We start from the raw sequence: 16019 nt of genomic DNA on the forward strand, positions 1-16019 counted from the left end.
GTTTTAGAAGATTCTTGTTAGGGTTTGTATTCATCGCCCGATAATGACCTATTAAGGTCTGGAGGGCGGGTCAGATTGTTGCAGTTTGTTCAGGTACAGAGAAGATGGCTTATGTGGTCTTTGACTTGCAAGACAAATGCATATATTACCCTCTGTCTCTGATACTACCCTAAATTGCAGTGTGCACCTAGTTTCTACACAGCAAAAAGGCATGCAATGTGTAAGGGGGTTACAAGCAATAAAAAGCATACAAGCCATACATGCAATGGCAGATAGTCGGCATGGAATTAACAGATGTCATTCCTGGAGGAGGGAAACCTGGCAAGGGTGGTTGGGTAAAGGAAGTGGGAGGGTTAGAAGGACAGGGTGATAGTTGGTATGAAAGGGGCCCCTAGGGGTCCTTCACGTTATGGAAACAAGGCAAGTCACCACACACGATAGATACGCCAGACACGAGGTTGTAGTCCCAAAGCTAGGGTTTATTGCAAAGCAAATAGTCTCAGTTGGCCAACTCGGTCTCACATCCCGCGACGTGTATCTCTACACCTCGAGGGACGCAAGAGAGCGAATAACGTACATCAGTTACATATATACAAAATACATATCATACAATCAGCTGTGACATGTTTAACACCTCCCTTTATTGGGTTTCTTTGAACTCGGTTTGATGATGGACAATTTCGACGAATATGACACCTTCAAATATCTATTCTAGCGACAATATGCAACCTTGCAAGTGTAGAGACATCTTTTCTTTGTTGAACAGAACACAGTGCTTCTGTTCTTGTAAGCGAGCTACATACGGGGGAAGAGTCACATTCCAGACCTTGCTATCTATGAGGTGCTATTCGTGTCCTGGGAGCCGACAGGCTCTACAGGACTCGGGAAAGGGGGGCCGTAAGAAGAGCATAATTCAAGCCTTTAGCTGCTTTATTCTAACATATTCTACCATATAACGAGACTGGCTGGCAGCTGTGAAATGATTAAATGCCCTGCGGCTCTCCTTCAAGGCTACGTTCGGGAGGGAGTCGGGCATTCCTCTCCGGAGCTGCCTACGTTGTGTTTCAACAAACTCCTTGTTAGCCACGCGGCCTTGCGGCCTTGTCCTTTCACTTTCAGACAACAATGTTAACAGTCGAGCAGAGTAAGCAAAAAATGTGCTGCGAAGCAGTTTGAACAGAAAGCAATGAGCAATTGTTAGAAAACAAAATGGCGTTTCTTGTTACATCAAAATGGCCGCTCATTGATCAAACTCGGAAACCTGTATTTCTATCGTTATGTACATGAGACGGTTGGCCTTCGGCCACCAAAATATGTATGCCGTCAATCGTGAGAGGTGTCCATTTTTCTAGACCGACAGGTAGGTAGAGGCAGAAGTACAAGAGGGGTGAGAAGTATATGAAGTAAATGGGGGCCTTAGGTTAGGAAAAGTAAGGGAGGAGGGTGGCATGGCGAGGGTACGTGCAGAAGAGGGAAGCACAAGGGTGGGTTGAGGGTAAGCATAAATGGGGGTGGGTTAGCATGAGAGGAACCGTGGATGATAGGTTGGAGAGGAGGTGAATTTCAAGTTGCACAAAGGAGTGTGCTAAGGAGATGTAGATGACTGGGTGGAGTGTGGGGAGAGGGAGGGTAGGTTAGTCGTAAGAGGGACAATGCTCCCAGCCTTACGCATCACGTTACATGGTATCTGAGATCTTCACTATACAAATTCCTGGTCCGGATCCTTGTCATTATACAAGGGAGCAGCTTTTCCATATTGGAGCAAGAATCCACAAAGCCCCCCACACCCTTTGGGCTGCAGCACAATATGACCAACCGAGCTGATTCTGGATGAGGCACACACTAGCAAGTAGTTTGAGCTCTAGTGTAACATTCAGCTCCCATGGCAATCCCCATTCACTCTGCGTCCCAGTTTGGCTGCCCTCCGTGTGCACGTCCATCTGTAAGGATCCACAGGGGAAGGCAGCAACACAAAGCCTAGGAGGATCCTGTTGGTTCAAGCAGGGGCCCAAGAGATTGAGGCACATCAGGGTGGATAAGGATATTCAGGGTGGGTTCGGGGGCTGAGTGAGTAATTGGGATTCCATTGAGGTGGCAGATGAGGACCAGTACCCGTCCACAGGGACAGGAAGGCCTGGGCACCCTCGTACTGACCATGATATTACGTCCAAGGCTCAGAGAGGAGTGGGAACAGGAGGGAGCAAGGCACATGATTTGGACGCAGGATGAGGAACTGCGAAAGGGCAAAGAGAAGAGTAGGGGAACCAGGAGGGGATGAGCGAGGAGGAACTGGACAGCAGTCAGCCAAAAGGTAGCATAGGTGTTGGCACCAGCAGAGTAGCAGACAGATGCAGTGGCTGGACAGATAAAACAGTAGCAGGCGCAGATGTTGAATTACATTAGGGGGCACAGCCAGAGACGTTTTTATGGGAAGGCAAAAGGGGCACTTGCCCAGGGCCCCCACTTTGGAGGGGGCCCCACAAGGCTAGCTGATCTGAAGAAGTGATATTCCATTGTTCACCAGTCATAAATAGCACGCGTTAGGATATTTTATGGGGGTCTGCTGAGGCTCTAGACCCATTACCTTTCTGTTTTGGCAAGTGCATTCTGCCTTGATCAATTCATCATGCATTGCTTTCTGTGTTCACTGTGATATACATTGTGTGTTCCTCATGGCACAACTCTGTAGCATTCTTTCCTTTCTGTGGGAAATGTGCAATAGGCAATGGAGAAATACATATTGATAAAGTGAGTGCCACAATGGTTAAGAAGTTAGCTCAGTGTGTGAAGCATCCATTGCAGAGATATGTGTTCATATGCAAAATTCGAATATCACATTCCAGCAAGGCTGGCTTAGCCTTTCCTATGCCTGCATATGTACTTGGTTTTGCAGAACAACATCTGCTCATGGCACCACTCTGTAGCATTCTTTCCTTTCTGTGGGAAATGTGCAATAGGCAATGGAGAAATGCATATTGATAAAGTGAGTGCCACAATGGTTAAGAAGTTAGCTCAGTGTGTGAAGCATCCATTGCAGAGATATGTGTTCATATGCAAAATTCGAATATCACATTCCAGCAAGGCTGGCTGAGCCTTTCCTATGCCTGCATATGTACTTGGTTTTGCAGAACAACATCTGCTCATGGCACCACTCTGTAGCATTCTTTCCTTTCTGTGGGAAATGTGCAATAGGCAATGGAGAAATACATATTGATAAAGTGAGTGCCACAATGGTTAAGAAGTTAGCTCAGTGTGTCAAGCATCCATTGCAGAGATATGTGTTCATATGCAAAAATCGAATATCACATTCCAGCAAGGCTGGCTGAGCCTTTCCTATGCCTGCATATGTACTTGGTTTTGCAGAACAACATCTGCTATTATCAGCAATGTACCTGTACCAGATAGGGGTTGCTATAAAAACTAGCATATCATCCGTATGGTGAAGGTCTAGAAATTGGTTTGTTCAGATGGGTTGTTGTAAAACCTAGGCAATCGCCTCTAATGATGGCATAAACTGTTACTCCAAGAGGTGAATAAGTATCAAAATTGAAGACTATGGAACGACAGCGTTCATGTTTGTATCCTGGATTTGCCAGCAGATGATACAGAGATCCTGGTCAAATCATCTAATATATTGTACATTACTGTGCTGTCTTCTGTGAGGTTTGCCTTCTTACATGCTGCCGGTATCGTTTAGCCCATTACTTGATCTTTCTTCTTATGTAGGCCATTTGGGTGGAAGGGTTGGTAGACAGAAGAGAGCGGACCATATGTTGCAAGCCTCAGGCAAGTATATTTTAAGGTCTGCTTGTTTGACACAAACAACGGTTTGCTTTTTGGTTAAAGTCAAAGGTTTGTATGCACGTTTATAAATTAAAATGTCACAAGTCATTGTTTTGGAAGCATTTAAAGCTTTAAAATATAAAAGACAAACCCAAATTAAATGTGTTAATTTACATCGATTGGTATGCAGGTTCTTATATATTTCCCTTGATGATGGAGAGAATGACACTCGAATCATTCCCATTTTGCATAACACCCATCTATAATATTTGTTTAAAAATGGTCATGTTTGGTAATGTGGTTTGTGTACTTTCCAAGTCTGTTTTCTAATCAAATGAGATTGTTTTAGTTCATGGTAAGAACTGGAAAAGAAAGTGGTCAAATGCAGAAATTGCAGAATTGGCACAAATCCCAGCTTCACTGCTTCACCCCTTAACCAATGTATGCTCCTGAGCATCTCATTTACTTTTGTATTGCCGAACCTCTCAATATTGCCAGTCCCAAACGTTTCAAAATTGTCAGCCCTTCTGAGTGATTTCCTTCTCATAGTATGATCTTCATAAAAGCATTATTCATGGTTTCATTGTATTAATAGTGAGCATATTTATATCGCACACCTTGATCCTTTGATCTCTAATGGCAACACTATTTGAAAACCATATCCCACTTCTAATCCCAGTCTGTCTGGATAAAGACACCTTCCTGGTAACTTCTAATCTTCCTCCACTATCTATGCTACGGTATGTGTAGCTTTCTCCTTCCTTACAATTGGTGGTCTCTATCCATGCATGAACACGTTTGCATTCTGTGAAGCAGCTAATGTGAGTTATCTGCCTATTATGGGTTACATATACCTTTTACATACGTTCCTGCATCTACCTTCCTGGATGTTATTGATAAAAAGTATCATGTATGTACTAGAACAGTAACCCCATTGTAGACTGCTTCTGTTGGTCTTCAAATGCTACTTGCTTGTTATTCTGATTAGAGCAAGAATGAAGAGGGTAAGGGGACTTAAAGGGAGTACACATATTTATTATGCTGCAAGACAGCATGTCAACCTATAGGTTGTGAGCGTGACGGGTATGGGGTGGGGGCGCGACCAGTATTCTTGATCCCTTAATTTCTTTGCTTTTGTGGAGGGGGCCCCAAAGATGTCCGTGCCCAGGGCCCCAAAAGTGCTTAAGATGTCCCTGGGCACAGCGACCTCTTTATTACAAAAGAGCCCCGAGGCCTCTGATGCGAAAGGGTCTCCGGGGATGTGTGAAATAACGTGGTACCATAAACCAACACCCGGACCAGCAGGTAAGTTACTTGTAGGTTTATTGGTAGATAGTTGCCAGGAAGACACCTGCACGTCCCTCCATGCCAGCTTATACTCTCCAACTGTAACTGTTGGAACCCCTGTTCAGAACATAACACATAGCACATTACACTCACTGACATCACAGCATTCCAGTGCCAGTGATGTCACCAGCACGCAGAGATACACTACAACATTACAACACTTCTCCCTCCTTACATTTCTGAAAACAAGTAGGATCTCACAACTCTAATACTTTCACCCAGACCAGAACAATAGCCCCACATATATGTGTGGCCAGTACGTAAATGCACCAACACAACAGAACAGACCCCCAAATGGACACCACTCATATACCTAGAAAACACTGTCCACCTGGAGCTCGCTCACAACCCCAAAACAAACACACCATACCACTAAAAAGACTGAATGCCAACCAACCTAAAACAACACTAAAGACACTGCGCCTCACTTACCACCAAAACCACGCCCAACCATAAACCTACGTGGCACCCCAAGAATCTGCACCCTAACCTTGCCAACAAACACAATTGTACAAAAGAACCTGCACTTTATTTGTCCCGAAGAAGAATACACTCAAACCCCACTCCGGCCCCACAAGACCACAACAAAAATAACTAAACACGCACTCCACCTGTTTCAAGCTGCCCCTTGAAACCTAGGGCATGCCACGCCCCAGCGTTCTCCAAAAGTACATTACACTAACACACTAAACCTTCCGTGCACCAACAACCTTCCACCCTAGGGCACCAGGGCTGTCACCTCTGGGGCACTATCCCAGCTCAACAGAGAGCAACAACAATCACATCACCAATAACATCAGTCCACAACAGCTCTCATAACAAGCACACGCAAACGCCATCAGAAACCACTCTCAACCTCAATAGCGCCAAATATACTCCTTAAACCACCACACCATGAGACCCCCAGGTCCCTGCTAACTGCCTACAGCAGTACACCAACCGCACACCCAAGACCCAGAGTCCTTGCCAACCTGCACCGCAGCCCACCCAGCCGCACCTGCAGTACACCATTACCACCCAGGACCCCTTGTCCCTGCTAACCTGCACCACAGCCCGCCACAGCTGCACCTGCAGTACACCTCTACACAGCCAGGACCCCTAGTCTCTGCTAAACCGTCACCATCAAACTCAGGACCCCCCTTTCCCTGAAAAGACTGCCCACAGGGAGCAATTAACAGATATGGGACCCCTGACAGAAACCAAGCTTCCAGCACCAGCAACACACCATCAAATGACACTAAAGTACCCTAAGATTGCAACCAAACTACTAAACGCCAAATCGTCAGGGCCCCAAGCCCCTGCCAGACTGCACCAACCACAGTTCAACCTCACAATACCGGACTGCTTGTCAAAACCACACTGTGCACAACATATGGGACCCCAAGCGCAAGCCAGGCTACCATACTACACTGTGGAACCCCTGGTCATTTAAGGTAGGTATAATACACAAGGCCCAAGTATCATCCACAATGCCCACTCACCACACCAGGCACAACCCATGCCACGCACGAGACAGATGACACATATGCGCATGGTACAAAACGTTGGCATTAATATGCAAATACTCACGCTGGAACGCAAATAGATGACTTCATCACTTCACTCTCGGCTCCACTGAGGCCACATCGCTGTTGCGCCTCAAACTCAGCAACTCTCCTGGAGTCCATGACTCCGAGGACCCGAACCCACCTGCAGCCTCGACACAGCCACTAGTTCACCACGGCTCCAGTACACACACAGCACTCTGAAGTGTGCTCCTTGTCTGCCAGACACCTCCTGGCCACAGGCCGCCATGGGCCAACTCCTTTACTGCATCCGCACTTTCTCTCCGGCTTAGCACTAAGTGCAAATCTCTTCCCTTGCAGTCCTGCGTCACGGGCACCAAATGCGCAGCACCAGACAGGATGCTATGCAGGAACAGGGACCCCTTCACTGAGCGCCACCCAGCCTGATGGAGAGTGGTGCCAGATCCTCATCACCAGGGCCAAGATTACTGGGGCAATTCCACAACTGGAGCACCTCACTACGGGCACACTCCAATCCACACACCGAACTGTGTGTCGAACAGCTCCCCCCTCCTAGGGAGCCCAATGAACTCTTGCCCTGACACCTCGGGGACTTCAAAGAGGCACCTTCTCCACAGCACCCCCTCGCCCTGCACACAGCATTATGTGCAGTTCAGCTCCACTCCTAAACACCTGGACACTCGAGCTCAGCACCACCCGGGCTGCTGAGCCGCTGTCCCCAGCTCAGGAAACCAAGAGCAAACATAACTGGCATCACCCATGGGACATGGGTACATGAAGGGCAATGTTCCTGGACTCAACAACTGCCCCCTCCTCGACAGGATCCCATGCTCCTCGCCAGTGAAATAACGTGGTACCAGAAACCAACACCCGGACCGGCAGGTAAGTTACTTGTAGGTTTAATGGTAGATATTTGCCAGGAAGACACTGGCACATCCCTCCATGCCAGCTTACACTCTCCAAATGTAACTGTTGGAACCCCTGTTCAGAACCCATATATGAACTTCCAACATGGCAATCCCCATTCACTCTGCACTCCCAGTTTAGTTACCCTCCATGTGCATGTCCATCTGTAAGGATCCAGAGGGGAAGACAGGAACACAAAGTCTAGGAGGATCCTGTTGCTTCAAGCAGGGGCCCAAGAGATTGAGGCACATCAGGGTGGATAAGGATATTCAGGAGGGGTTCGGAGGCTAATTGAGTAATTGGGATTCCATTGAGGTGACAGATGAGGACCAGTGCCTCGTCCACAGGGACAGGAAGGCCTGGGCACCCTCGGACTGACCATGATGGTACGGTCCAAGGCTCAGAGAGTAGTGGGAAGAGGACGGAGCAAGGCACAGGATTTGGAGGGGAGAGGCATTGTGAGGAACTGCGAAAGGGCAAGGAGAAGAGTAGGGGAAACAGGAGGGGATGAGGGAGGGAGGAACTAGACAGCAGTCAGCCAAAAGGTAGCATGGGTGTTGGCACCAGCAGAGAGTAGCAGACAGATGCAGTGGCTGGACAGATAAAACAGTAGCAGGCGCAGATGTTGATTTACATTAGGAGGCACAGCGACCTCTCTTTATTACAGAAGAGCCCTGAGGCCCCTGATGCGGATGTGCAATGGCAATGCATGCCTTCAGGAATCAGGGATGTGCTGCAATTGGGCTAGGAAGTATTACAGACTGGATTCATTCATGGCCTAAATGTGCATCTGCAAGGGAGAAATCTATGATACACGTCTAGAAGTGGATTTTCTACGTCAGGGTACTTGTTCAGTTTTCAAATTTTGCATTGAGACGTAAAACCATAAGGCTAGGCAAATATGTAACAGTCGACCTGGATAAAACAAAATCTCTCTATCCCAGATTGTAATTCTAATGGATTTATAATGTATAAAAGATGAACTGTCTCATAAATAAATGACAGTTTATTTTGCGTTATTTGAGGAATTCAACCATCCGCACGGTGGGTGTGCAGTCACCTGGGCTTTTTTTAACTTTTAAATTAAATTTAATGATAGTAGGCCAACCTCTGGAAAATGTGTGGGGCTAATCCGCGCAGACCTGTGTGCTCTGGGTGTACACAGCCTACAGGGGCAGTCCTCCCTGTCATATTTAGTTGGGATCTGACAGGTAGAGTACATTATGCATCTCAGAAGGGGGAGGGCCAAAACCTTCCACCTGCCATGGCCAGCCTAATTAACTATCAAAGGCTCCATGGATCCGTCATGTCCGTTTGTTTACCCTCTGTTGGTGGTGACAGCAATTAACCTAATTTACATCCTAATAGAGTATTCTTCAAACAGAATGGGGCCTGGCTGCAGAGTTTAACAACCTTTGGTATGTCAACCTGAGGCCAGCTCCCGCCTCTCGGTATCAAGGGCAGTGACATGTTATGTTTGGAACTATTTACTTACAGTAGTCATCCCCGCAGACTCCATTCAGAAGGTACCAGTATGTGGTTTGGCAGAGACCAAAGGTCTGGTCCCGCTGCAGCTTCAAGTGAAACATGCCACTTTAATCAGGAAACAGAGAGCTCAATTAACTAGAGAGACCCTTTTATCTACGGCAGGAAGGTGGGTATTACATGTTTTTACCCCTTTACATTTTCTGTTGCAAAGCACTGTGGTTATGACCTCATGCATACAGGAGATTGTTGGTGGGGACCAAGGATTGATTCATTAAGGTAGGCTTAGCCTACACCAATCACTGGGGACCATTTGACTTTAAAAGAGAGTCAAGCCTTTCTTTTGGGCAGATCATCTGAAGCCTTTGCAAGAAGTAACGAGAAGAACTAATTTGGACCCTGGCTGAAGGTAGAGTCTGCCTAACAGCTCCTGCCAGTCTAGGAAGGCCAGGATTTCCAAAGAGGGAAGCAATATCCCTCCCCTAAACATCTCCCAAGGAACAGACGAATTACTGAATCCAGAGGAGCCTCAGCAGCTCCCGAACCAGCAGCCAGCTAGCACACAGCATGCCCTGCTAGGCTCTGCATGCAAGCTTCCTAGGTGGGCAGTGCCGGAGACTATCTGAACCAAACCAATGACAAGGCCGTTGCCTGCAACACTCTCCTCAGCTTTGGGCCGTCTGCCTTAAAGGACATCACAAGCCCAGTGAAAAAGCTAGGAGGGGTGCATCAACAAGCATAAATCAGCATCCGCCTTAAAGGACATGTTCGATCCAGTCAAGCCCCTCGACACCCCCCAGCCTCCTGCAGCCTTTTTAAAAAAATAGATTTCATACCGACCCCACCAAAACACCTAAACACATACCTCGAAAAGTTGGAACTTTTGGTAGTTGGAATTTTTTGTGGTGTGTGTTTTAGGTCTTTTGGTGGGGTCGGTAATTTTTATTTGGACATTTCGTCCTATTCCCGATCCACGTCCATGCAGAGATAAGCCTGCCGTTCAGTCCACATTACCAAAATTGAACAAGGAGTTTTATAATGTGCGTGTTTCCAATCTGTTCGGATCCCTTCGGTGTACTAGAGGTGTGGGGCTGATTGATTTGTTTAGAAACTGATATTCATCCCTGGACCACTGGTACCTGGAAGTTGATTCATCACACGTTATTAATTTCATATTCTGAAGAGCAGCACTAATGTTTTAAACAGTCTTCAATGACTACACCTTTAGGAATGTGAAAGGATACCATACCTGAGGGGAAGGGGGTGGCGCATACAGATTATAAGGCCACTGGCTGTTACTGGCGCGTTTCACAACTGGGACATAGGGCCTCATTACAAGTTTGGTAGTCCGGAAATAAGGGTGCCGGTAGCAACATACCAGCACCCTTCCCGGACCGCCAAACTACAAGGTTGCCGGTAGGGGCACATAACTCCCGGCAGGCCTGACTTTTTTAACTGAATCACTGGCACCATTAGAAATGGCGTCCGTGCTTCAGTGACCCCATTCCCGCAGAGTCCTATGGGCCTCCACTGGAATGGGGATTTACCATTCCGCTGCCGCTCATGATATCCTGGTGGCACCGGGATTTTGGGAGGCTGAAACAGTGTTACGGGGTCAGTGGAAGCCTGCCGCCCGCCTGCGGATTTTACTGACGACCTCGTAATGAGGCCCATAGACAAGACTTAACAGACACATTGAAAGGGGATCATTGAGGATCTCCGAAGACTTCCAACTTAGACACAACCAAGTGGGATTGCTGCTTCATCACTGGCGAATCACTCATTCTGTATAGACTAATCCCTGAGCAGGTGGTGGTTTGTACGTGACACAATAATTTGTCATTGGTGTTAAACTACTGATGTGTTGTTAAGCATTTCTTCAATGAGTTGCCCATTAGTTAATGGTTGCACCCCCTGAATTGCATATTAATGATACATTTATGAATGCATTGTTCATGTACCTTATTACCTAGGCATGAAGTTCGGTACATATCACTGCATGCTCAGGTTACTGCCGAACCATACCCTGGAAGTTTGCTGTTAATGAATGGAATGCCAACCATGGTGGTTAAGTCTTTGTCTTCATTTGAATCCCATCAGACACGAATACTGCCATGTTTGCTTCAGTTGAGGGCCGCCATGCATTGGCTAGGTTATGATGGCAGGCAGCAAGGCAAGGCCTACCCATATACTGGCTAGGTTATGTTGGCATCAAGCAGGAAGCGCAGGAACCTTGCATTGCATGAGCTATGGTCATTTCCAACTTAAAATGCTGAGGAAGGTACTGCCTCTGATCCCAGCTCCACTGCGCCCCCCGGTGGTAGCAGCTTTAGTACTATCCCGGACAGACTATTGCAATTCCCTATATTTAGCCCAACCCAAGAGCCTGATTAAACGGCTGCAACAGCTGCAAAATCTGGCTGCCCGGGTAACCACTGATACTCCTTATGGTGCTCACATCTCCCCAGTGTTGCGGTCTCTTCACTGGCTCCCGGTGGCCCAGCGGGTGGAGTTTGTTCACCGGGCCCTTCATGGTCAAGGAGCTTAATATCTCCAAGCCAAATTTACCCGCTGCCATCCCGCCTGCAGTCTCCGCTCTGCCTAAATACAACCGCGACTTGGTGGGTGGTCGGGCGTTTTCCGTCGCTGCAGCTGCCTTGTGGAATAGCCTTCTGCTTGTCATCAAACGAACTCCTAATTACTTGGAGTTCAGAAAGAAGGTTTAAACACACTTGTTTTGATTTTGCTATGCTTCTGTTCTTGCTCTCCCCAGCACCATGATGCCTTCGGGCGACCGTGCGCTTTACAAGATATGATGACAGAACATAACATACTCTTTATCCCTCCAAATGGTTAAAAGAAGGCCTACCATCTCGTGATCATCTTCAGCGTAGGTAGGAGCATGATACACGGCCCATGCACTGCACACTCAGCTGGCAGCAAACATTAGGTCTCCTCTTTGTATGGGGACACGTCTCATTTGTGTGAAGAAGAAGAATAGGCCTATTGTGCATCCCATTTAAACCAGAGGAACAAACTCCTAAGTAACTACTATGAGTAATGTTGTATTAAACCTTCTGGCCAGTGGTTGAAGTAGGCGGGAGCGGTGCTGTTCTACTTAAAAAAATAAATAAAGGTTTTACTGTTCCTATACTTTTAATGTCAAAAGAAACCGTTCCGGAATGGTTTAGTTTTAAAATAAAGGTGTCAGAAGAAGTTGGAAGTTGCACTGCACTGAACGTTCCCTTAAATAGCCGGTGTGTGTGTTTGGGGGTTTGGATTGTGCATGGGCGGGGGCATGGTGATGGAGTTTATGGGAAGCGGGGACAGGCCAGCAGGGAACATCATTCCACTACTTCTTTTCGTACAATTTGACCACTGCTTCTGGCAAGACCTAATGCAATCATTTTGATTTCATTTATATTAATTGTACATTATCTCTCTCTCCTGTGTCCCTGAACGGTACTCTAAAATGTCTCTGAACACAAAACGGCAGCACACTTTCAGACTGGCCTGGCATCATGACATCATATGTGAAAAAGAATGCTTGGATGACGCGGCACAGCGCCCTGGCGGCTCTGCCTGCCTAGCGCAGAAGCGTATTCAGATCCTTCACACAAGCCCCAACAGGAAGCGGGGCCTTGCTGAATCCTGACCGCTCCCTTCCTTCCTGAGAGGTGCTCTGTGCCGCCAGGATGGCATTACCATGTCCTTTCTGGGGGCACATAGGGGCACCTGGGGTTTTGAAAATCATCAATATCAAAATCGGTCTTCAGGTCTACAATGGGCACAAATAAGCAATGTTTGTTGAGCACACACTTCTTCATCAGGAGGAATAAGCCAAGGCAGATACCAAAACGCCCACACACATTCAATAAAGGGCTTAATAACAAGGTGGAACTTCATTTTCTCGATTTTTCAGTGTCTGCTTTTTTAACGAGCTTAACAATTATCTCAACCTCCTAGGCACAGTGGGCCTGCCTTGAGTCAACATACACACCAGAAAAGCATACCATGCACTTACGACAGCAGGAAAATGCCAGCAGTGCATTATCACACACCGTAAAAATGTCATTCATTAAGTGATGAATATTTGTTTGTAAAATGTTGTTAAATGGACAGATTACATGTGTGGAAATCTTTAAAACATTTCATTAAATACAGTAGCGTTGATATCATTGAGGCTTAAGCATTTTTGACAGGTCCTAATCCAGTTGCTGCACACAATAGAATAATTTTGCGGTCTTTCTGATGGCCCTTTATCACCTGAGGAAATTAGCTGTGTGGAATGTATTTCTAGAGCTTGAACAACCGAGTTGAGATGAGACAGAACACTAATAATAAAATATGTTCTTTTGGTCTTAATTTTAGGCTGGTAAATTGTCTCACAGACCTCCGTGGCCAAATTCAGAATCAGCGAAAGTGGACGGAAAGCCAGTTTCAGAGAACGGAGCAGGACCAGGCCCTATACTCGGATCAGCTCCTTAACACCATAAAGGAGAAAATGGTAAGAGGTTCCACTGCAAGAGAAGGCCCGTAAATGCACTCGGACCGATGTTCTGTGTCCATGCTCTGAAACACGTGTGTACGAACATGATATAAATAAAATATCATATCATATATCCCATTAGGGGACATGGAAAGGGTGGCCCTAATCAACACAGGTTGCATCACACCAAACCTGTAAACGCCATAATACATGTTTGCAAAATCTCTAGGGTTTCCTATACAGTGCTTGAGTACATATTGTATTGGTCTTAAGGCTGTTGCCAAGCAGAATTTGTAGCTATTAATGTTAAATAGTCGTTTCCATATTTTGCTAAATAATGCTGTCTCCAGACAAGTAATGGGAGTGGGATCCAAGGTCTTGATGCATATTGCATGGGTGAGTAAATTCCACCATACACCAGACTAAAGTGTATTTCAAGGGGGTTGCAGAATGATGAGAGATATGTTAATCGGCGAGGAGGTCAAACGATTTGAGCAGTGTAAAATCGACTTTGGTATAGGTGTGACGCAGAGGTTTTCCTACCTTCAGCTGAGACACTGGCTCTCTCACACGTCGATTAAACATGCTGGCTCTCACCCTCTCACTCCTTTCGTAAAATACCTAGACACGGACTTGGTGGATAAAGGGGTCCTGGCATCTATCTATAAACACATCAAGCAAGGGGATGTCCTGTCGTGTAGAAGATATATGAAGAAATGGGAGGGAGATACTGGAACGGTGATTCCTGAGCCGACTTTGGTAAATCTTTGGTCTCAGATTCCTAAACTCGCAAGGTCAATTCAAATTCGGGAAATGTTGCTGAAATTGATGTTCCAATGGCACCTGACCCCGGTCTGGTTAAATAAAATATTTCCTGATGTGTCTAGGATGTGCTGGAGGGAGTGCAGGGCAGAGGGCTCATGGGCCCATATCTGGTGGGAATGTCCTAAAATCGACAACTTCTGGGTCCAGGTTCAACGGGGGGTTAACCAGGTTCTAGGAGTCAGGGTTGGCCAAAATAGGGGGTTGGACTTGGTGGGCTTAAACGGGGTATTAGCACCCCTCACAGCAAAGGCAGATCATAAGCTTTATGTGATGATGATGAGGATGGCGACAGCCCTGGTTTTGGCTCGGAAATGGAAATCTAAAGACCTGCCACAGGAATATGAATGGATTATTAAACTCTGGTTGTTTGTTGCTTTAGAATGGCTCACCTACTATATCCAGGGAGACCACTTGCGATTTGTCTCAGATTGGTCCAAATTATTGCCCTACCTAAAAGCTGTAGCCCGCCGGGCTTGGTGTCCCAAGGTTATGGAGCTCCTTGGCATAATTGCCTCGCAAGATGAATCGGACTTGTGAGGGACGGGTGGAGAGGACCCAATTATCCGGACCTGTTAAGATTGATCATTTTGTTTTTGTATTAACCGCGGCTGGTTTCACATGCAAGTTTGCAATCTGGGTGACTCTTGGACGGGGGTGGGGAAAGGGTGTGGGGGGGGGTAGAGTTGGGGGGGGTTCTGTTCTCTTTTTGTTGGTTTTCTGTTTTTTGATTAAAGTGTACACCTGCATCTGTACACGAGAATTAGCAGGTCAGTTTCTAAATAGGAAATGCTTTATTCATGCACCCCCTCACCCAAACGGAAGCACACTCCTATTACTTCATACTGACCTTTTTTCTCACTGACTGCCCCTGCCAGGTTATCCTGGGCTCCTTATCCCCCCCCCCACCTCTATCTCCACCTGAAGCGTCCACCAGGGCTCCAACCTTTCACCCTGGCTCTTTAACCTCTATCTCACCCCGCTTGCTCACCTTATTTCCACGTTCTGCCCTCACTTCAGTGTAATGCAGACGACAGCCAACTCTTCTTCAAACTGCCCACTGATCCTCTCTCGAAATTCTCTACCATCCCTGACTGCCTATCTGCTATCCAGTCCTGGTGCGCCTCTAATGATCTCTGCCTCAATGCCATCAAGACTGAGATCCTTCCTATCGGGACTCCTGCTCCCTCTCTCCTCCCTTCACTCTTGACACCCTCTATGGGCACTCCCCCTTCTACTTCATCTGAAGCCAGAAAACTTGGAGTCATCTTCGACTCCTCTCTCTCTTTCCTCCCTCACTTCTTGGACCTTGCCAAGAAGGCCCATGTTCAACTCCACCTCCTCAGAGGTATTCTTCCTTTACTCACTTTCCCCCAGAAGCTCAATGTCTCTTGAACTCTGGTACTCTCTAGACTTGACTACTGCAACAGTCTCTTCCTTAATCTGCCCTCGTCTCTCTCCGCCCCTTCAGCTTATCCAGAATAGGGCTGCAAGACTTATCCTTGGCCTCAAACCCATGGTCCTTATCTTTCCAGCCCTAAAATCTCTCCACTGGCTCCTGGTTGCTACATCAAATTCAAATCCCTCTGCATCATCCATAAGGCTGTCTGGGGCTGGGGGCCACGCTATCTACAGCTTGCTCTCACCAAACACTCAACCTC

General features: G+C 46.9%; 1 protein-coding gene across 1 annotated transcript in view; it reads left to right on the forward strand.

Moving 5' to 3' along the window:
• The window catches only part of FAM81B (family with sequence similarity 81 member B), a 627314-nt gene that overhangs the window by 514945 nt on the left and 96350 nt on the right, over nt 1–16019 (forward strand). The window contains exon 7 of the mRNA XM_069627645.1: nt 13419–13554. Coding sequence (XP_069483746.1) covers nt 13419–13554 — 136 coding nt within the window. The remainder of the gene's footprint in view (nt 1–13418; nt 13555–16019) is intronic.

The sequence above is a fragment of the Ambystoma mexicanum genome, chromosome 6p (assembly GCF_040938575.1).
Source record: "Ambystoma mexicanum isolate Mex_15411 chromosome 6p, UKY_AmexF1_1, whole genome shotgun sequence".
Taxonomy (NCBI): domain Eukaryota; kingdom Metazoa; phylum Chordata; class Amphibia; order Caudata; family Ambystomatidae; genus Ambystoma; species Ambystoma mexicanum.